The sequence below is a fragment of the Ostrea edulis genome, chromosome 5, assembly GCF_947568905.1.
Source record: "Ostrea edulis chromosome 5, xbOstEdul1.1, whole genome shotgun sequence".
NCBI lineage: Eukaryota > Metazoa > Mollusca > Bivalvia > Ostreida > Ostreidae > Ostrea > Ostrea edulis.
The window spans coordinates 87,031,284-87,054,482 of record NC_079168.1 but is presented as its reverse complement, the minus strand read 5'-3'; the positions used below and the strand labels follow the sequence as shown (position 1 = coordinate 87,054,482).

General features: G+C 36.0%; 1 protein-coding gene and 1 long non-coding RNA gene across 2 annotated transcripts; one reads left to right on the top strand and one right to left on the bottom strand.

The window, feature by feature from the left end:
* Positions 1 to 236: 236 nt before the first annotated feature.
* LOC125650641 (spidroin-1-like) lies at positions 237 to 1,986 on the top strand. The gene is made up of 3 exons (XM_048879097.2): positions 237 to 296; positions 735 to 1,769; positions 1,884 to 1,986. The coding sequence occupies exons 2-3, from the start codon at positions 741 to 743 to the stop codon at positions 1,896 to 1,898; spliced, it is 1,044 nt and encodes a 347-aa protein (XP_048735054.1). The 5' UTR covers positions 237 to 296; positions 735 to 740; the 3' UTR covers positions 1,899 to 1,986.
* Positions 1,987 to 15,913: 13,927 nt separating this feature from the next.
* On the bottom strand, positions 15,914 to 22,789 carry LOC130055116 (uncharacterized). Its single transcript, XR_008803354.1, has 3 exons — positions 20,742 to 22,789; positions 17,642 to 17,715; positions 15,914 to 17,447 (listed from the first exon to the last, which is right to left on the bottom strand). It is a non-coding gene; the product is annotated as an uncharacterized LOC130055116 (long non-coding RNA).
* Between the last annotated feature and the right edge of the window lie 410 nt (positions 22,790 to 23,199).

The window sequence follows — 23,199 nt, the reverse complement described above, 5'->3', positions numbered from 1 at the left end:
TAATTGTTTCAGGATTTTTCTTAATAAAATACATAATTAATTTGACAAAACCATGATTTTTCATGTTTCAAAATTTTGAACGTGCACGTATGAAACCCTGCACATGTCACTTTGAACTGTCGTTCCGCCTGACTAATTCCACGGTGATTTTTACACGGAAGTGATGAAGTGCAATTTTACCTGACAACAACATCAAAAGTGACCAATAAAGCATTAATTTAGGTGTATGAAAAGGTATATAAAGAGCCAGATTTCAGACCAAATACATACTTCCTTGGTAATCAGCTTGGGTAAAGGTAAGAACTGAATATTCTATTTCCAAATGCCTCTTTTTACTTTTTCTTTCTAAAAAGAAAAATATCGGGGATGTGTTTGCATAAACAATTAAATTCAATTTATCCTGTTTACAAAAGTGTTCACAAAGAATTAAACTATAGCTTTCTAAAATTCCAATTGAGAATACATTTCTAAAATCTAAAGAAAAAATATAATTTACTCTCCTCTTATAACTTGCTTTTCAGCATTTCTGAATTTTTTCATTTTGTTTGATATTTTTGTAGTTAGACAAACCGAGGTATAATGATATTCAACTTGACGACATTGTAAATAAGAAAAAGCAACATTATATTCCTAACTGCTCTAAACTTGTTAATTTTAGTTTCATTTTGTATTGAGAAAATGTCACTAAATTTGTTCTTCCCTCTCAAGTATTGATCTTAATATCTTTTAACCAGAAAACCATGATGCTGGCTTTGATCTCCGTGTGCGCACTCCTTGCTTTAGCAGCAGGAAAACCCGGAGGATATGGTTACTATCCTAAGGGCGGCTCCGGAGGAAGTGGAATAGCTATTCTTCAAAGCGGAGGAGGCGGTAGAGGATCTGGAATTTTCCTCGGAGGAGGCGGGGGAGGTGCTGCTGGTGCTGGAGCAGCTGCCGCTGGTGCCGGAGCTGCTGCTGCTGCCGCCGCCGCCGCTGCTGCATCAGGTAGCGGACCTGGATTTTTCCTAGGAGGCGGTGGTGTTGATGCTAGTGCTGGAGCAGCTGCCGCAGTCGGTAGTGCTTTTGATGGTGCTTTTCATGGTGGCTATTATCCTTACCCTCGTTTTCATTATGGTACCATCGGTGGATTCGGAGGTGCTGGCGCTGCTGCTGGTGCTGCTGCTGGTGCTGCAGGAGGTCTAGGAGGATTCGGAGGAGGTGCTGCAGCAGCCGGTGCAGCAGCTGGTGCCTCTGGATTTGGTGGAGCAGCTGCCGCCGCCGCTGCTGCCGCCGCCGCCGCTGGTGGAGCAGGTGCCGCAGCTGGCGCAGGTGCTTCTGCGGGAGGATTTGGTGGATTCGCCTACCCTGCTCCATGGTATCCTAGTCCAGGACCCTTTTACCCACCAGGACCCATTTACCCAACCTACCCTCAACAATACTATCCATCAGGACCTTTCTATCCTAAAGGCGGGTTCATAGGATTCAATGGTGCCGGAGCTGGTGCTGCTGCAGGCGCCGCCGCAGGATCTTCAGGATTTGGTGGATCAAGTGCTGCTGCCGCCGCTGCCGCCGCAGCAGCTGGAGCTTCAGGATTCGGTGGATTTGGTGGATCAAGTGCTGCTGCCGCCGCTGCTGCCGCCGCCGCTTCAGGAGCTAGTGGATTTGGTGGATCAAGTGCTGCAGCCGCCGCCGCTGCTGCCGCTTCCGGTGGATTTGGAGGGCAAAATTTCGGAGGTGCCTCTATAGGAGTTATCGGTGGCGGATCTGGAGGTGGCATCGGCGGAATCAAGGTAGAACTTATATTAGGGGGATTTTAAAAAATATAATTGTTCAAGAAGCTCTAATCATAAGTGTTATCTAATAGTATTCTTGAATTAACCATGAATTTGATCTTTGTATTTCAGAGGAAGGTATATTAAACTGTGATGGAATCTTCTAATCAAGATGGACAGCCTGGGGAGAGAAACTGTGTTTGTGTATTTATATAAATAAATTTGTATTCATTTATCATTTATTTTGTTCTTTACTACGATTTTTACGTCCCTTTGAGGATGTATCATTCGTACCGACAGGTGAAGTGCCACAAATGCAGACATATGCATGGTCGCAATGATGATTCTTTATCGTGTCAACGCTTGTCACAATGATGATTCTTTATCGTGTCAACGCTAGTCACAATGATGATTACTGTCTTCCTTGGAAGACGGTATACAGAATTGAAGTGTTTTACAGTCTTCGGACTTTGCACTTCCTCTCTTTTTTCATTGGTAGAAAGTGCATGAAGTGAAAATTTTCAATTATTTCATTGGTTGAAATGCTCTTCAAGGCAAGGGAGATAATTTTCTGGTGTTCTAATTTTCGTACGACTTAACAATTTTTCAAGATTTTCAATCTTTAAAAAATCGACAAAACGAACAAAAGAAAAATGCAATTCATGAAATTGACACATTACTTTTTTAAAAGCAACCAATACAAAGCATTTCTATGGTTACTTCATTTACAGCAATGTTTTCATTTTTGCATACAAACAGAAAAACTCGCCGTTTTTTTGTTTTGATTGCTTGTGTTTTGGGATAATTTTAATTGACAATCAGTGATTCCAATGCAATCATTTTTGTTTGTATTATCAGTGGCATTTGATAACTTTGCTAATCTTAAGAAGGAATAGGATAGTAACATTTAATTACATATTATGTTGCTTAAAATTACCCCTGCTGTAAGTTTAGACTGTCTGTATCACGTAAACTTAAAGTTTTTATTTTTTTCAACACATTTGTTCTAAAACTATCCTATTCCTTCAGAATATTTTTTTCCTTACAATTGCTCAAATTTGAATAACAATTATTAATCTTTTCCATCAAATTCTATGTATTTTATGATATTATTTTTGGCAAAACTATTACAATATTCTCAGGTTTTTATCCTGGTTAATTTCTAAAGCAGTTGTACTATACAATATGCAAGAATAATTTTTATGCAAATTTGAGCATTTTAAATCTTTTTAGTTTGTTTTGTTTCATAACTTTATTAAAAAATAAATATCTTGATATACACACTGAAAATCTCAGTTTCATTTGATATAGAGGCTTAAATCAGTGCTAATACAGGGAACAGTGATTTTGGTTTCCAGTACATATACCCTTCATAAATACAAACTTTTACAATGGGAGTCAGGACACAGCTTTGTAGGTATGATGTCCGTGAGATTATTTATTTTAGCTCAATTCAATAATGAAGACAAGGGACATAATTCAACTTCGCTTTATAGAGTTACTGCTAAAGACGGCAAGCTTTTTTAAAAAGCTTTACTTGTTCTTTATCTTGTCACAATGATATCAATGATTCTTTATCGTGTCAACGCTTGTCACAATGATGATTCTTTATCGTGTCAACGCTTGTCGCGACCGAGGACCTCTGTTTTCTAGGTCTCATCTGAGAGATCCACAACTTTCACAACAAAATGCCGAGCGTTTAGCGTTAAGCTATACACTTCTTATGTTCGTTTGTGTGTGTGCGTGCCTTTGATTTTACCAGCCTAGTGTGGGGTCTAAGATACAGTTCTGAACCGATTTTTATCGAACTTCCAGCCTGGGAATGATGTCATATACAAACACCTTGGTTATAGATGAAAGGTCAAGGTCACAGGAAGGGAAATTTCCATAGGACAATATCTGATAACACCCTGTGTGAGCCCCCATACAACAACAACTATAAAATACCCTGTGTGAGCCCCTATACAACAACAACTATAAAATACCCTGTGTGAGCCCCCATACAACAACAACTATAAACACTATGTGTGAGCCCCCATACAACAACAACTATAAACACTAAGTTCCTGTGTGAGCCCCCATACAACAACAACTATAAACACTAAGTTTACTACAGTCTCACATCATTTGTTTCGGATATTTTCAATCATTCGGAGTACATAGCAAACATTTTAAGCGTACGCAATTTTAAAATTAATTAAAATTTAGTTCAAGTTTTGATTTTTGTGAAAGATTATATTTCACAAGCTAAATTCTAAGACAATAGCACGAATGTCGATCTTGCTTGGAAAATAGAACCTTAGCATCTATAGTTCTTTCTTGTGTAAACGCTTTAGAGATAGTAGTTAACCTAATCCTAACAGGCTTTCCGAAATGATACATGTATCTGTACCTCATATTTTAGTTCTACCAAAAATGAAATAGAAAACGGTCAATGGAAATGAGGTTCTTAACGTTTTTGTGTACAATTTATAAATCATATTCAGCTTGAATCAGACTTCCCAGAATGACGCCAGTTACACAGTTCTTTGTTCTAACTTATTTTCAAGATAAAGAAGTACGGTCAAGATCGGAGAATAAATCAAAAATGTCTAATGTTGAAGATTTTAAAGAGATCCCCACCTGAGATTTGGAGTAATGTCAATTTCGCTTCCCAAACCAAGTTTACAGTGGATACAGCAACTTATAAAAACTTTTTACAAATTTATACGGGGGAACAAAAGGGAGAACATTTCTAGAAAAACACTAGAAATGGATTTTGAAAATGGTGGATGTAGAATGACCAATATAGAAACATTTATCAAGTCTCTCAAACTAACTTGGTTTAGGAGACTCTTTGCAACTAATTCTACATGTAGCTGGATAAGCTTATTTTCTGAAATTACTGGTTGTAACATTACAAAATTGTGCCATTTTGGACCTGTTTATTGTAAACAAAAAGCAAAACTAGAAAGTTTATTTTACTTCGCGGAATTTTTGGAAAGTTTTGAAATGAAAGATTTTCATATTTTGTTTGAACCCCTATGGTATAATGATAAAATAAAAATTCAAAATAAATACATATTTTGCAAACAGTTATATGGACAAAGGGTTTCATATAATATATGATTTATTAGATAAGCATGGAAACTTTATCAGCTACCAGAATATCACAAATGATGACTCAATTCAGATTCCATTTACTACATATGAGGGATTGAAACAAGCTATTGTGCGCTCATGGCCAAATATCAAACTGCTTATACATGATACAACTTTTTAACCATATCAACCCGAATTCATTAAAATTCTATGCAAATACAAAAAAGTTCTAGGAATATTTATGACTATCTAATATCAAAATCACAGCATCGACCTATTTGCGAAAACAAATGGGTTAACGATTTAAATTTGCAATTAGATTTAAATTGGAAACATGTATATACAAACATCAAATCTGTAACAAAAAATTCAGGACTGATATGGTTCAACTATAGAATTATTCATAGAATATTAGGTATACTAACAAACTCCTACATACATTGTATGTCAAAAATTAAAAACTCTCCACTTTGTTCGGTATGTGCACTAGAACTGGAAACAATTAAGCATATCTTTTGTTATTGTCCTTCTCTCTCTACACTATGGACAAAATTATCAGATTGGACTTTTAAAAAATCTGGTAAAAGAATGGGATTTAAGGTATTCAATGTATAATGACCATAATTCATATCTAATAAATGGATGGTGGAATATTTGTAATCATGGTATCATTTTGAAGGGTTCATCAAATAAAAATAATCTACCATAGGAATTTTCAAAATTTTGTTTACTGACTAATTTAGTTCACCTAGAATTTAACATTGAAGTATATGGGAAAAACATGTTTTATTACGATATTTTAAAAACAAATTATATTTTCATAATTATCTCTTGATAGAAAGTTACATACACTTTCTTTTTATGAAAATATGAAATAAAATCAATCATTGACCACACACATTTTTAGAAAATTAGATTTTTCTTATTTTTACAAAGGGCAGACAACTCTTCCAAAAAGTCTTAAGTGCAAAAAGGTCGGATTCTAATCATTTACCAGTCATGTGAATTTCATCTGCTTCACTTTCATCATTATTTAACAATAAACATTTATGTTGATCTAAATCCTTCAAAATTGTTCATTATTCTTTCATTATACATGGAATACCTTAATGTACAAACTGTTATTTTTAGTTTTCCAGGAAAAGAACACATGGTTTTAAACTTTATTATCCTCTTAGTAAAGAGATACATATTCCAATATTCAAGAAGGAATGTAAATATTGTTTTTGATGATGTTTGAAATGTTTATATAATTACATTTTGGAGGGAAAATTTACAGAACAAATATTTTACAAAAAGAAATCGTCTAAATGGAAATGTCTTTTCAATTAATGATAACAGCATTTCTTTTCTTTTTTTAACAATAAGTACTATAATATACATGTAATTGTTTATATTACTTTCTTTAATATGTATGAGAGTGTGAGTAAAAGGTGTATATGTATTTGTTGAAAATGATGAAAACAATAAAAAAAATCATTTGGGGGAGGGGGGGGGGGGTATTTCTACATTGGAAAATTGGAAATTCAAAAATATATTCTTTCATATTCGTTTTCAGGTTTATGCGCAAAGGGCCGGGATTACTGGGGAAAAAAACTTCGTTTTTATGTACAAAATTTGATTGGCTTTTTTAATGTAATTAATTATCAAACATAATTATGTATACAGGTATGAAACAGTTACTATGCATACCGATCTAGGTTCGTGTTAGTTTTAAAGAAGGACGTTAAAGATTTAAGGTCACTAAAATAAGAATTAGCTTTGTTGATATGCAGTTTGTATTTGATTTCAATTTCATTAATTTTACAAAGATGCTATCTCACACAAATGTCTTTTCTCTCTCTCGTTTTTCATGTTTAAAGGGGCATGGACACGATTTGAGATGAAAATTTTCAAATTCTATTTTTCCATTTTTATAGCCTACAATGCTTAACTGAAGTATTCCTAATATTTGAATATCAGTTGTTGAGTTACAAGTGAGATACAACACTCACAATTCTTTGCTATCTAAACAAGGCACGTATCATGCTTTTTGTTTACATATAGATTGCTCAATTGAAAATATCATGTTTAACACAAAAAGAAATTTGTCAAAGACTAGAAAATGTTTAATTGTGTTAAGACAAAACTTGTAATTTGAAAAATCTGCTTTAAACGAAACTTTTACTAGCATATTTAACCTACATGTATGTAAACAAAAACATGGCACGAGCTTGTTTACAAAACAAAAATTTGTGAGCACTGTATCTCCCATGTACCTCGACAACTAACATTCAAATTTTTGCTCACCATCAAAAATATCTTATCAAAACATTCTAAACATTAAAAATGGAAAAATAAAAATAGAATTTGAAAATTGTCATCTCCAATCGTGTCCATGCCCCTTTAAATATATCTAATAGAGGTCAATCAATGACAATTTCAAATTCCATTTCCTATTTCAATAACATTTGTTGAAATAGATTCATCATACCTGCCCAGATTAACTAGTTCTTTGAAACATCACTCACTGGGTGTGACGTAAAAATGTAATTATTTACTCCACCTGCATTATATATATATATATATATATATATATATATATATATATATATACATATATATATATATATATATATATATATATACACACACACATATATATATATATATATATATATATATATATATATATATATATCCAAATTGTGTTTTTAAAGAATTCACAGTCTCCGGTATAAAATATTAAAAGAAATAGAATAAACAGTACACAAAGTTAAAAATTTAACGCAAGCGCTTTCATTTTATAATCCTCAGGCCTTACATTTTAAAATACTAAAAAACTATTTTAAAATGTAACGCCTGAGGATTATAAAATGAAAGCGCTTGCGTTAAATTTTTAACTTTGTGTACTGTTTATTCTATTTCTTTATATATATATATATATATATATATATATATATATATATATATATATATATATTGGGCACTTAAAAATTTGATGGAAGCTAATTTACCTACATTTAACATATCCTTTGATTATCTGAGTTTTGTGATCCATTTTATGAGTCATTTTTATCACTTTTAGACATTATTGCATACAATCAAGCATTTTCATTAAGATGTTGACATAAAAAGATACAAATACACACATAGACTTATTTTAGTAAACAACAGGGTTTTTTATTTTATAGATACATTGTATTTACTCTACCACAAACATCTGCGATGAACCTGCATAGAATTCAAATTTATATTTTGTGTATGAATGATTAAAATAAAAATTAAAAGTGTTTGCTCTTCTCGATTACAATTTACAATAACGTGCATCCAATGTGTACAAAGATGTGGCAACAACCGTCAATCTGATTTATACCTTTAAACCTAAAATCCACATCATTTTAATTTACGGCCTATAAAAGTCAGTTTCTTCCCGTTCTCGGTCACTTTATAATCAAAAATAGTCTTGATGCTTTAATTAGAATTTACCTCCTCCAAAGGACAAAATCGTTATTAGAAATACACGAGATTGTAGGTTTGTATAAAATGACGATTTTGGTATATTGCTTTGTGTTCTTATGTCCACATTTCATTCCTGTTACACATTAGCATAAATATCATTATTCAACCATCTACTGAAATCATAAATGCAGGAGATTTACATCGTTAGCTAATCTAAGTCCTTATTACTTATTAGTGCCAAACTTATTTGCTCATGTGTAACAATATCTAGTAAAATGAAACGCAAAATGGTTGATACTTTACTTGAAATATTAGGTTTGTGGACTTATTACACGTACATGCTTATCAGTTGTATGCAGAAACATTGAACCTAACAAGTGTCAATAGAAATTCAATGACCCTTTTATTATGTGGCTAAAGCACATTTCATTTGTTTTAAGTTGCTGATCTATTAATTTTCCTGTCAGGTTATAATCGGAAGGACTATTGGAAGAAAATGTGAAGATAACGAACAGTGATCAATCTCATAACTCCTATAAAGAATACAAAATAGAGAGTTGGACAAACACGGATCCCTGGATACACCAGAGGTGGGATCAGGTGCCTAGGAGGAGTAAGCATTCCCTGTCGACCGGTCACTCCCGCCGTGAGCCCTATATCTTGATCAGGTAAATGGAGTTATCCGTAGTCAAAATCAGTGTGCCAAGAACGGCCTAACAATCGGTATGAAACACGTCAGACAGCAACTGATACTGGAACTGATATGTAAGATTGCACAATAAATCATTCGCTCAATTACATCAATCAATGCTAGTGAAAAGTTTCAAATTATCACTAACATTCAATGATTCTTAACACTAAATCAGAACTGAAATAAAAGAATTAACTGATACTCTATATTCAAAAAATCGAAACCGGCTACCATTAAATTATGGGAAAGGCTATAAGCCCGTGAACTGATCCGACCGGAAACTCTGTGCACTCAAACACACACAAATTGCATACGTCATACCTTCTACTTTCGTTTTCCTATATATGATGCTGTACTCTGTTCACGGGCCTGATTCTAACACGAATTAAAATGTGATTCAGTTTCCGGGCCTGACTTTAATACTAATTAGGATAAGATTCAGTTCACGGGCCTCTAATTAGGATATGATCCAGTTCACGGGCCTGACTCTAACACTAATTAGGATGTGATTGAGTTCACGGGATTGCTTCTAACACTAATTAGGATGTGATTGAGTTCACAGGCTTGACTCTAACACTAATTAGGATGTGATTGAGTTCACGGGCCTGATTCTAACACTAATTAGGATGTGATCCAGTTCACGGACCCGATTCTAACACTAATTAGGATGTGATTGAGTACACGAACCTGATTCTAACACTAATTAGGATATGATCCAGTTCACGGACCTGATTCTAACACTAATTAAGATGTGATTCAGTTCACTGGCCTCTAATTAGGATATGACCCAGTTCACGGGGTTGACTCTAACACTAATTAGGATGTGACCCAGTTCACGGACCCAATTCTAACACTAATTAGGATGTGATTGAGTACACGGGCCTGATTCTAACACTAATTAGGATATGATCCAGTTCACGGACCTGATTCTAACACTAATTAAGATGTGATTCAGTTCACGGGTCTCTAATTAGGATGTGATTGAGTTCACGGGCCTAATTCTAACACTAATTAGGATGTGATTGAGTTCATGGGCCTCATTCTAACACTAATTAGGATGTGATTCAGTGCACTGGTCTCTAATTAGGATATGATTCAGTTCACGGGCCTGACTCTAACAGCAATTAGGATGTGATTGAGTTCACGGGCCTCATTCTAACACTAATTAGAATATGATTCAGTTCACGGACCTGATTCTAACACTAATTAAGATGTGATTCAGTTCACGGGCCTCTTATTAGGATGTGATCCAGTTCACGGGCCTGACTCTAACACTAATTAGGATGTGACCCAGTTCATGGACCCAATTCTAACACTAATTAGGATGTGATTGAGTTCACGGGCCTCATTCTAACACTAACTAGGATATGATCCAGTTCACGGGCCTGATTCTAACACTGATTAAGATGTGATTCAGTTCACGGGCCTCTAATTAGGATGTGATCCAGTTCACGGGCCTGACTCTAACACTAATTAGGATGTGACCCAGTTCACGGACCCAATTCTAACACTAATTAGGATGTGATTCAGTTCACGGGCCTGATTCTAACACTAACTAGGATATGATCCAGTTCACGGGCCTGATTCTAACACTGATTAAGATGTGATTCAGTTCACGGGCCTCTAATTAGGATGTGATCCAGTTCACGGGCCTGACTCTAACACTAATTAGGATGTGATCCAGTTCACGGGCCCGACTCTAACACTAATTAGGATGTGATTGAGTTCACGGGCCTTATTCTAACACTAATTAGGATATGATCATGTTCAAGGACCTCATTCTACCACTAATTAAGATGTGATTCAGTTACCAGGTCTCTAATTAGGATATGATCCAGTTCACGGGCCTGTCTCTAACACTAATTAAGATGTGATTGAGTTCACAGGCCTGATTCTAACACTAATTAGGATATGATCCAGTTCACGGGCCTAATTTTAACACTAATTAAGATGTGATTCAGTTCACGGGCCTCTAATTAGGATATGATCCAGTTCACGGGCCTGACTCTAACACTAATTAGGATGTGTTTGAGATCACGGGTCTGATTCTAACACTAATTGGGATATGATCCAGTTCACGGGCCTAATTCTAACACTAATTAAGATGTGATTCAGTTCACGGGCCTCTAATTAGGATATGATTCAGTTCACGGGCCTGACTCTAACACTAATTAGGATGTGATTGAGTTCACGGGCCTGATTCTAACACTAATTAGGATGTGATCCAGTTCACGGACCCGATTCTAACACTAATTAGGATGTGATTGAGTACACGAACCTGATTCTAACACTAATTAGGATATGATCCAGTTCACGGACCTGATTCTAACACTAATTAAGATGTGATTCAGTTCACTGGCCTCTAATTAGGATATGACCCAGTTCACGGGGTTGACTCTAACACTAATTAGGATGTGACCCAGTTCACGGACCCAATTCTAACACTAATTAGGATGTGATTGAGTACACGGGCCTGATTCTAACACTAATTAGGATATGATCCAGTTCACGGACCTGATTCTAACACTAATTAAGATGTGATTCAGTTCACGGGTCTCTAATTAGGATGTGATTGAGTTCACGGGCCTAATTCTAACACTAATTAGGATGTGATTGAGTTCATGGGCCTCATTCTAACACTAATTAGGATGTGATTCAGTGCACTGGTCTCTAATTAGGATATGATTCAGTTCACGGGCCTGACTCTAACAGCAATTAGGATGTGATTGAGTTCACGGGCCTCATTCTAACACTAATTAGAATATGATTCAGTTCACGGACCTGATTCTAACACTAATTAAGATGTGATTCAGTTCACGGGCCTCTTATTAGGATGTGATCCAGTTCACGGGCCTGACTCTAACACTAATTAGGATGTGACCCAGTTCATGGACCCAATTCTAACACTAATTAGGATGTGATTGAGTTCACGGGCCTCATTCTAACACTAACTAGGATATGATCCAGTTCACGGGCCTGATTCTAACACTGATTAAGATGTGATTCAGTTCACGGGCCTCTAATTAGGATGTGATCCAGTTCACGGGCCTGACTCTAACACTAATTAGGATGTGACCCAGTTCACGGACCCAATTCTAACACTAATTAGGATGTGATTCAGTTCACGGGCCTGATTCTAACACTAACTAGGATATGATCCAGTTCACGGGCCTGATTCTAACACTGATTAAGATGTGATTCAGTTCACGGGCCTCTAATTAGGATGTGATCCAGTTCACGGGCCTGACTCTAACACTAATTAGGATGTGATCCAGTTCACGGGCCCGACTCTAACACTAATTAGGATGTGATTGAGTTCACGGGCCTTATTCTAACACTAATTAGGATATGATCATGTTCAAGGACCTCATTCTACCACTAATTAAGATGTGATTCAGTTACCAGGTCTCTAATTAGGATATGATCCAGTTCACGGGCCTGTCTCTAACACTAATTAAGATGTGATTGAGTTCACAGGCCTGATTCTAACACTAATTAGGATATGATCCAGTTCACGGGCCTAATTTTAACACTAATTAAGATGTGATTCAGTTCACGGGCCTCTAATTAGGATATGATCCAGTTCACGGGCCTGACTCTAACACTAATTAGCATGTGATTGAGTTCACGGGCCTGATTCTAACACTGATTAAGATGTGATTCAGTTCACGGGCCTCTAATTAGGATATGATTCAGTTCATGGGCCTGACTCTAACACTAATTAAGATGTGATTGAGTTCACGGGCCTGATTCTAACACTAATTAGGATATGATCCAGTTCACGGGCCTAATTTTAACACTAATTAAGATGTGATTCAGTTCACGGGCCTCTAATTAGGATATGATTCAGTTCACGGGCCTGACTCTAACACTAATTAGCATGTGATTGAGTTCACGGGCCTGATTCTAACACTGATTAAGATGTGATTCAGTTCACGGGCCTCTAATTAGGATATGATCCAGTTCACGGGCCTGACTCTAACAGTAATTAGGATGTGTTTGAGTTCACGGGCCTGATTCTAACACTAATTGGGATATGATCCAGTTCACGGGCCTAATTCTAACACTGATTAAGATGTGATTCAGTTCATGGGCCTCTAATTAGGATATGATCCAGTTCACGGGCCTGACTCTAACAGTAATTAGGATGTGTTTGAGTTCACGGGCCTGATTCTAACACTAATTGGGATATGATCCAGTTCACGGGCCTAATTCTAACACTGATTAAGATGTGATTCAGTTCATGGGCCTCTAATTAGGATATGATCCAGTTCACGGGCCTGACTCTAACAGTAATTAGGATGTGTTTGAGATCACGGGTCTGATTCTAACACTTATTGGGATATGATCCAGTTCACGGGCCTAATTCTAACACTGATTAAGATGTGATTCAGTTCACGGGCCTCTAATTAGGATGTGATCCAGTTCACGGGCCTGACTCTAACACTAATTAGGATGTGATCCAGTTCACGGGCCCGACTCTAACACTAATTAGGATGTGATTGAGTTCACGGGCCTTATTCTAACACTAATTAGGATATGATCATGTTCAAGGACCTCATTCTACCACTAATTAAGATGTGATTCAGTTACCAGGTCTCTAATTAGGATATGATCCAGTTCACGGGCCTGTCTCTAACACTAATTAAGATGTGATTGAGTTCACAGGCCTGATTCTAACACTAATTAGGATATGATCCAGTTCACGGGCCTAATTTTAACACTAATTAAGATGTGATTCAGTTCACGGGCCTCTAATTAGGATATGATTCAGTTCACGGGCCTGACTCTAACACTAATTAGGATGTGATTGAGTTCACGGGCCTGATTCTAACACTAATTAGGATATGATCCAGTTCACGGGCCTAATTCTAACACTGATTAAGATGTGATTCAGTTCACGGGCCTCTAATTAGGATATGATCCAGTTCACGGGCCTGACTCTAACACTAATTAGCATGTGATTGAGTTCACGGGCCTGATTCTAACACTGATTAAGATGTGATTCAGTTCACGGGCCTCTAATTAGGATATGATCCAGTTCACGGGCCTGACTCTAATAGTAATTAGGATATGATCCAGCTCACGGGCCTGATTCTAACACTAAATAAAATGTGATTGAGTTCACGGGCCTAACTCTAACGCTAATTAGGATATGATCCAGTTAACGGGCCTGCTTCTAACACTAATTAGGATATGATTCAGTTCACGGGCCTGATTCTAACACTAATCAAAAATGTGATTGAGTTCACGGGCCTGACTCTAATACTAATTAGGATATGATCCAGTTCACGTGCATCTAATCCAATCCTTGTAAACCCTAACCCAGTCCTTGTAGAGCATAGATTAGTCCCTGTAGAGCATAACCTAGTCCCTGTAGAGCATAACCTAGTCCCTGTAAAGTATAACCTAGTCCCTGTAGAGTATAACCTAGTCCCTGTAGAGCATAACCTAGTCCCTGTAAAGTATAACCTAGTCCCTGTAGAGCATAACCTAGTCTCTGTAGAGCATAACCTAGTCCCTGTAAAGTATAACCTAGTCCCTGTAGAGCATAACCTAGTCCCTGTAAAGTATAATCTAGTCCCTGTAGAGCATAACCTAGTCCCTGTAGAGCATAACCTAGTCCCTGTAAAGTATAACCTAGTCCCTGTAAAGTATAACCTAGTCTCTGTAGAGCATAACCTAGTCCCTGTAGAGCATAACCTAGTCCCTGTAAAGTATAACCTAGTCCCTGTAGAGCATAACCTAATCCCTGTAGAGTATAACCTAGTCCCTGTAAAGTATAACCTAGTCCCTGTAGAGTATAACCTAGTCCCTGTAAAGTATAATCTAGTCCCTGTAGAGCATAACCTAGTCCCTGTAGAGCATAAGTTAGTCCCTGTAAAGTATAACCTAGTCCCTGTAAAGTATAACCTAGTCCCTGTAGAGCATAACCTAGTCCCTGTAAAGTATAACCTAGTCCCTGTAGAGCATAACCTAATCCCTGTAGAGTATAACCTAGTCCCTGTAAAGTATAACCTAGTCCCTGTAGAGTATAACCTAGTCCCTGTAAAGTATAACCTAGTCCCTGTAGAGTGTAACCTAGTCCCTGTAGAGCATAACCTAGTCCCTGTAGAGCACAACCTAGTCCCTGTAAAGTATAACCTAGTCCCTGTAAAGTATAACCTAGTCCCTGTAAAGTATAACCTAGTCCCTTTAGAGTATAACCTAGTCCCTGTAAAGTATAACCTAGTCCCTGTAGAGCATAACCTAGTCCCTGTAGAGCATAACCCAGTCCCTGTAGAGCATAACCTAGTCCCTGTAGAGCATAACCTAGTCCCTGTAGAGCATAACCTAGTCCCTGTAGAGTATAACCCAGTCCCTGTAGATCCTAACCTAGTCCCTGTAGAGCCTTACACAGTCTTAACCTATAAAATGCAACTTTGTCTCTGTACAACAGTATGGTATTTCACTGATAATAAATTTTCCATACATGTTTATTATTAGTTTAATCATCAGGCACAATTGAATAGTCTCGTGGGGATTCGGGTTAGAATAGATCCTCAGTACCCCCTTGCTTGTCGTAAGAGGCGATTAAATGGGGCGGTCCTTCGGATGAGACCGCAAAAACAGAGGTCCTGTGTCACAGCAGGTGTGGGACAATAAAGATCCCTCCCTGCTCAATGGCTATAAGCGCTGAGCATAGGCCTAAATTTTACAGCCCTTCACCGGCAGTGGTGACGTCTCAATGTGAGTGAAATATTCTCGAGAGGGACGTTTAACAATATTCAATCACAATTGAATAAATACCCGGTCTCTCTGTGTTATAGACTTTACCAGTCATCTTGAGCTAAATCAACATTTTTGTGCCAGACCCATTTTTGTGTGCATCATAACTCAGTATCTCTATAAATAGTTGAATCTGCAACTACTACATGTAAGAGCTTGACGTATTTGACAGACATTTTTTTCCACAATTTCCTCTGGTACTTAGTCTTGATTTTAATTAAGAAGAAAAAGTTGAACAGATAACAGTTTTATTATCAAGACCTTAGACATACAATGATTACATTATCACATTGTTGTAACCTTTGACATTGAAATATATTTTCCAGATGCATGTACTTATGAAAGAGCTGGCTCGCATTCTACCTCATGCTCCAAGATTGCGTAGCAATAGTAACACATGATGGCTATATTAGACAGATTGATAATGATGGGTAATCAGATCAAACATCCTTAATATAAATCAAATTTACATAATCTGTTAAGAATTGATTATATATTACTGGGTAATTAAGGGGTCTTTCATGAAAAGAAATGAAACATTTTTTAAGTTTTCATAAAACATATGAAACAACAATTTTATCTTTCTTTCAGTGATTAATTGGTAAACGCATTAAACGTTTCAATGTTCCATGGGAAATACAACATAACTACATGTATTTATTCTATATGTTGAACAAGAGGCCCATGGGCCACATCGCTCACCTGAGCCACCTTGGCTCATATTGAAAGATTTTTCCTGAATAATTGTATGTAAAACTTTGATTCTCTATTGTGGCCCCATACAACCCCTGGAGGCCATGATTTCAATAAACTTGAATCTGTACTATGTCAAGAAGCTTTCATGTACATTTTAGCTCTTCTGGCCCAGTGGTTCTTGATAAAAAAAAATTAAATGACCCACCCTATTTTTGTGGTCATCTCCCCTTTGAAGAGGGCATGGCCCTTCATTTGAACAAACTCGAAAGCCCTTTACCCAAGGATACTTTTGGCTAAGTTTGGTTATTATTGGCCCATTGCTTCTGGAGAAAATATAAAATGTTTAATCACGGACAGACAATGAACAACAGGCGATCAGAAAAGCTCACTTGAGCTTTCAGCTCAGGTGAGCTAAAAAGTATTTACGTATGGAATAATTTTCTTCATATGTGTCTTTTTTCATCCAATGCTATTTCTCCCCACTTTTAAATTAACGTTCAGATTTAAAATACATCAGAGTTTCCTGTAAATATGCATATCGATATGTGATATATGTCCTTATCAACTACAGAGTTTCATAATACTGCCTTGCCTTGCACGTGAGTTAAAACAGTATACCCTTTACAAGTCGTTGCCTGCAGTATATAATAACCTCTCTAGGATAAGAATGAGTTGAATTAAACAATGCTATAATTCTAATATACAAATGATCCATGTGTACATGTCTACTCTCCAAAGAAAACAATTTAAACAATGTTAATGTTGCTGAAGAAAATTTACCACAAAGCAAAAGAAATGCAAAAGTTTGGCATCGGATCAAGTGCCTTTGACCTTGTTGACAATATACAATTACAAACAAAAGAAATAATAATAATTTATTCGTTTTGTGAGTGCACACTCAGTGGAGGTCAGTGGAGGTGCATCTTCTGTTGGCCTCCTCATATGCCATTCCTGTTTTGGAACAAATGAGAACAACGGCCTCTTTTAACATCACTAGGGGCAGGTAGTGAGCTGCCATTCTGGATAGCAAACAAAATTCTATGAAAATTTAAACTTTAAATATTGTGCAATCATAATAAACTATACTGTCTTTAAAAAATTTAAAGGTTGAAAAAGCATAACATACATAAATATACTATATTAAATTAGTTTTTATTGTTTCAAGGATGATATGTTTAAGTTCTAGATATGAATTACTGGTAAGTAGCCTTACAGTGGATAATTTAGAATTTTTTTTACTGAGGTCTTCATTTTGCAAGCCTTGCAGTGTTCTGTATTTGGTAAAATCTAAAATAGATATTGAAAAAATATTATATTCAAAACATGATGAAATCATGAACTCTTTGGGAATAATTTATGATTCAATTGCAACTACATGTAGGATCGTCTATGAAATAGACATGAATGCCCTTTCTTGCAGAGTGGTGAGAAATCAACACACAGAACAATAGATGGAAGGAAGGACATAATTTAGATAATTATAACAAACATTATACAACCTAGCCATATACATGCTTGGATATGAAAAGTATCAATATTAAATGGGAGTATCTCTACCCATGACGAGCCAATTGCTGCACATCATTCTGTCCCTGAGTATATTTAGAACGTGTCCCAGTTCCTAAAAATAAAAGAGTCGGATTAGAAAGCTTTAATATGTTATGTGATGCACTACTTGTGTAAAAATTGAGCAAACATGTTCATTCAACTTCATAAAGATGTGTATTTTGGATCCATACCCAAAATATATATTGACTAATTCCTATCATATCAAAGTAATCAAAATGTGAGCTGCTGATTCTTTAGAAAATTACTTTCTTACCAATATATCAATATACTTTCCCCAAAGCAGTAAAGTTTAATATATTTATTGAACGGATTTTTTTTTATAAACTGGTGGTGTCTTTCATGGTCTTCTTCCTCACTGGAAAAATACTGTTGTCTTGTTCATACATGGTTTTGAAGTGGACATTGTTTTCAGAAGTAAGGATGTAGATGTATATCATGTTTTCCCCACAACCCCTGGCCAATGGATTTTTTTTTTTTTTTTTTTTTTTTTTTTTTAGGTTCATACAACATTTATTCACATTATGACAGTCAGGGTTTTAACATCATGCCCTTACAAACCCACCTGACTAGGGGGTACAGGGTATTTTATCTACCATTTACTCACACATCCACTCTAATAGGCATTCATTCAAAGATAGGAAAAAAGGAAGAGAATTAGAAAGGAATGAAATTACTCTGGCTTATCATATGTACACTATACAAAATAATATTAATCTAATAGGTTGTCACAAACTAAAGGTTTTAAATGTATAACAAATGTACTGTTATGACATTGATAATAACTTCCGATGATATACATAGGCTAATTAATATATACAATTACATATTATATATTCTGGATGATCTAAAATCTATAAATCTTTTAATTTATGAAATGTATTCCATTTCTTCTCAAAAACATCTACATAATCATTTTTACATGCTAACTGCCTTTCTACTTTGTACACATTTGTCCAAGTGGTAATAAAGTTATTTAACAAAGGCGGATTGCCTCTACATTTGCAACCATACACAAAGTACTTTAAATAATAATTAATCAAATTGATCATTTCATTTTCTGAGCTACCCAGCAAAAAGGTGTTTTTTTTATCAACAACAATATTTACTGGAAAAAAATCCCTAAACCATGACTGCACATTCTTGCAAAATAAAACAACATTTTCACAGTCATACAAAACATGCTCTATTGATTCCCTTTCTTTTACACAAAACGAACATAAATCGTTGTCTATTTTCTTTATTTTGAACAAAAATAAATTTGTGACTAAAATTTTTTGATTTATACGATATTGTAGCCACTGTAATTTTGTATCCTTTGTAATAGTAAAAACATTTTTATTAATTGTATTCCACTCTTCTTGAGAGATATCAAATTGTATATCCCACTTCTTTTGACCTGTAGGTTTTTCTTCACTATGATTAAAAATTTGGTACAGTTTTTTCTTGTTTCTTTTAAAATATATGAAAGGGGCTATATGTATGGGAATAGTAGGTTCTTGAACTTTTATAAACTGGTTTATTCCATTATCTCTCATTGCTTTCTTCAATGCTTGTCTTAAACCAAAAAATGAGATTTTACTTTATACATTTCCATGAATTGATTATAATTCATGATATCTCCATTCTCATCTAACATTGAGTTAACTGTATATACATTATTTTCACACCATTCTTTCAGATATAAAGTTTTTCTATTTACCTTTATGTTTTCATTGTACCATAAAACACTATTAACCATACGTTCAGAAGATTTTTGTTTCTCAAAAAGACATATTAACCATTTCCAGGATTTACTTACATCCCTCCAAAACATATTCTTTGATTTTTCAAGTTTTTGTAAAGCATACAACGGTCCAAATTTAATAACAATGGATTTGAATAATTAGGAGCTAGGATGAACTAAAAATTGTCTACCACACCACATACAAACAAGAGGCCCAAGGGCCACATCGCTCACCTGAGTCACTTTGGCTCATACATGTGTATTTAAAGATTTTTCCTATATATTTGTATGCAAAACTTTGATCCCCCATGTGACCCCATCCTACCCCTGGGAGCCATGATTTTCACAAACTGAAATCTGAAATATGTCAGGAAGCTTTCATGTCAATATTAGCTTTTCTGGCTCAGTGGTTCTTGAGAAAAAGATTTTTAAACATTTTCCTTATATATTTGTATGTAAAACTTTGATCCCCTATTGTGGCCCCATCCAACACCCGGGGGCCATGATTTGAACAAACTTGAATCTGCATTATGTCAGAAAGCTTTCATGTAAATATCAGTTTTTCTGGATCAGTGGTTCTTGAGAAGATTTTTAAACATTTTCCTTATATATTTGTATGTAAAACTTTGATCCCCTATTGTGGCCCCATCCAACCCCCATGGGCCATGATTTTAATAAACTTGAATTTGTACTATGCCAGTAAGCTGTCATGTAAATTTCAGCTTTTCTGGCCGAGTGGCTCTTGATTAGAAGATTTTTGAATGACCCCACTCTATATTTGCATTTTTGTGATTATCTCCCCTTTGAAAGGGACATGACCCTTCTTTTGAACAAACTTGAAAGCCCTTTACTCAAGGATGCTTTGTGGGAAGTTTGGTTGAAATTGGTCCAGCGGTTCTTGAGAAGAAGTCGAAAATGTAAAACGTTTATGATGCCGACGACGACAGACAACGGGCAAATTTTGATCAGAAAAGCTCACTTGAGCCTTTGGCTCAAGTGAGCTAAAAATATAAATGCTCACCATTTACGAATATCACAGTTTATCATTCCTGTCGGTGCATGGAGTAAACTGCCAATCTGCAAGATATTTAATTATCAAATACTTTTATGCTATTCTCTAAACTGAGCACACTAAAACCTGTAATTCATATAATACAACACAAGAGATGTTTCTAAAACACATATGCCCCCAAGTTGCAAAATTGAAAGGGTTATACCCGTGCCTCATTTAATTGATAGTAGTATCACCAATTCAAAATATTGAGCAGACAATACCTTCCTATGTCAAGAGTGGACTGACCATGTGACCTAAGAATCAATAGGGGTCATCTACTCCTTATATATGCTGTACAAGTGTACCAAGTTTGTTGTCAATCAACCAATTAATTCGTAAAATATAGGAAACATCCCCCTTAATGTATTGAATAGTATGAAGGAGAAAGCATGGGCAGGAAGATAGACATGAACTCTGATAAGCCATATAGGAGGAGAAGCGTTCACAAACTATTTTATACCCTACACCCCTCAGATCCACTTTAACTTTAAGGATAGCAATTGGATCCTCCTGTCCCTACAACTTACACATCTACAAATGGCATTGAAGCATTGTACAAATTCTCAAGTCTATCAGATAAGCCATATAGGAGAAGTGTTCACAAGGTATTTTAACATCCTCCACCCCTTTTAGATCCACTATATCTTTTAGGAAAAACTTTGGATCCTCCCATTCCGACAATATGCACATCTACAAATGACAATTAAGCATTGTACAAAGTTTCAAGTCTATCCAATAAGCCATATGGGAGGAGAAGAGTTCATAAGCTATTTTACATCTTCCACCCCTCTTAGATCCACTATAACTCTTAGGAAAACAATTGGATCCTCCCGTCCCAACAATATTCACATCTGTAAATGACAATGAAGCATTGTACAAAGTTTCAAGTCTATCTGATAAGCCATATAGGTGGAGAAGCGTTCACAAGATTTTGTGACAGAAGGAAGGACGGACAGAAAGTACAAATACAATATGTCTCCCCCTGGAAGAGGGAAGATATAATTATATGAGTGCATGTTTATATACACACAGCACTAAACATAACTTAAAGTAATTCCACCCTCCTATGATGTCATCAGATTTTGCAAAATCAATGATTTATTTAGATTTATGCATGATAGGAACATAAATTTTGTTAGTCTTTTCCGATAGTTATTGTAAAAAAAAACAAAAAACTGTTAAAACAAGAGGTACTGTGAGCAATGCTCACTAAGAATACCCCCCGCTTACCCCAATCTCCTAAAGGGTGTTGGAAATATATAGGTAAAACTTCAATATTATGATCCAAAAGGTATCTAGGAACACAGCATCTCCATGCGATGAAAAAAGCCGTTAAAGAATTTAAATGGAAACCATATTGCTACTTTGATGTCCAGTGCGCGTGACCTTTGACCTTTTGACCCCAAAATCGATAGGGAACATCTTCATCCCATGGGTAGTTCATATATATGATATGGTGACGGTAGGTGGAAAGGATAATGCTTTAGAGCCCGGAAACCATTGCGTCTACAGACGGACGGACAGACGGACGGACGGACAGACAGACGGACAACCCGATTCCAGTATACCCCCCCCCCACAACTTGTTGCGGGGGGTATAATAAACTATTTCAAAAGTCTAAGTTATAGATGAATAATCAATGATACGATTTAAATCAAAATAGATGTGTGTAACATTTCACTATAAAGAGTTGTATGAAAATGTGATTTGTGGAAATAAATAATAATGCTATAATTCTAATTAGAGGCCTGTGATCTTAATCACATCCTAATTAGTGTTAGAGTCAGCCCCCTGAACTGGAGCATATCCTAATTAGTGTTAGAATCAGGCCCGTGAACTCAATCACATTTTACTTAGTGTTATAATTAGGCCCGTGAACTCAATCACATTTAATTAGTGTTAGAATCAGGCCCGTGAACTCAATCACATGCTAGTTAGTGTTAGAATCAGGCCCGTGAACTGGATCACATTTTAATTAGTGTTAGAATCAAGCCCGTGAACTGGATCATATCCTGATTAGTTTTAGAATCAGGCCCGTGAACTCAATCACATTTTACTTAGTGTTAGAATTAGGCCCGTGAACTCAATCACATTTAATTAGTGTTAGAATCAGGCCCGTGAAGTCAACCACGTGCTAGTTAGTGTTAGAATCAGGCCCGTGAACTGGATCACATTTTGATTAGTGTTAGAATCAGGCCCGTGAACTGGATCATATCCTAATTAGTGTTAGAAGCAGGCCTGTGAACTCAGTCACATGCTAATTAGTGTTAGAATCAGGCCCGTGAACTCAATCACATGCTAGTTAGTGTTAAAATCAGACCCGTAAACTGGATCACATTTTAATTAGTGTTAGAATCAGGCCCGTGAACTGGATCATATCCTGATTAGTTTTAGAATCAGGCCCGTGAACTCAATCACATTTAAT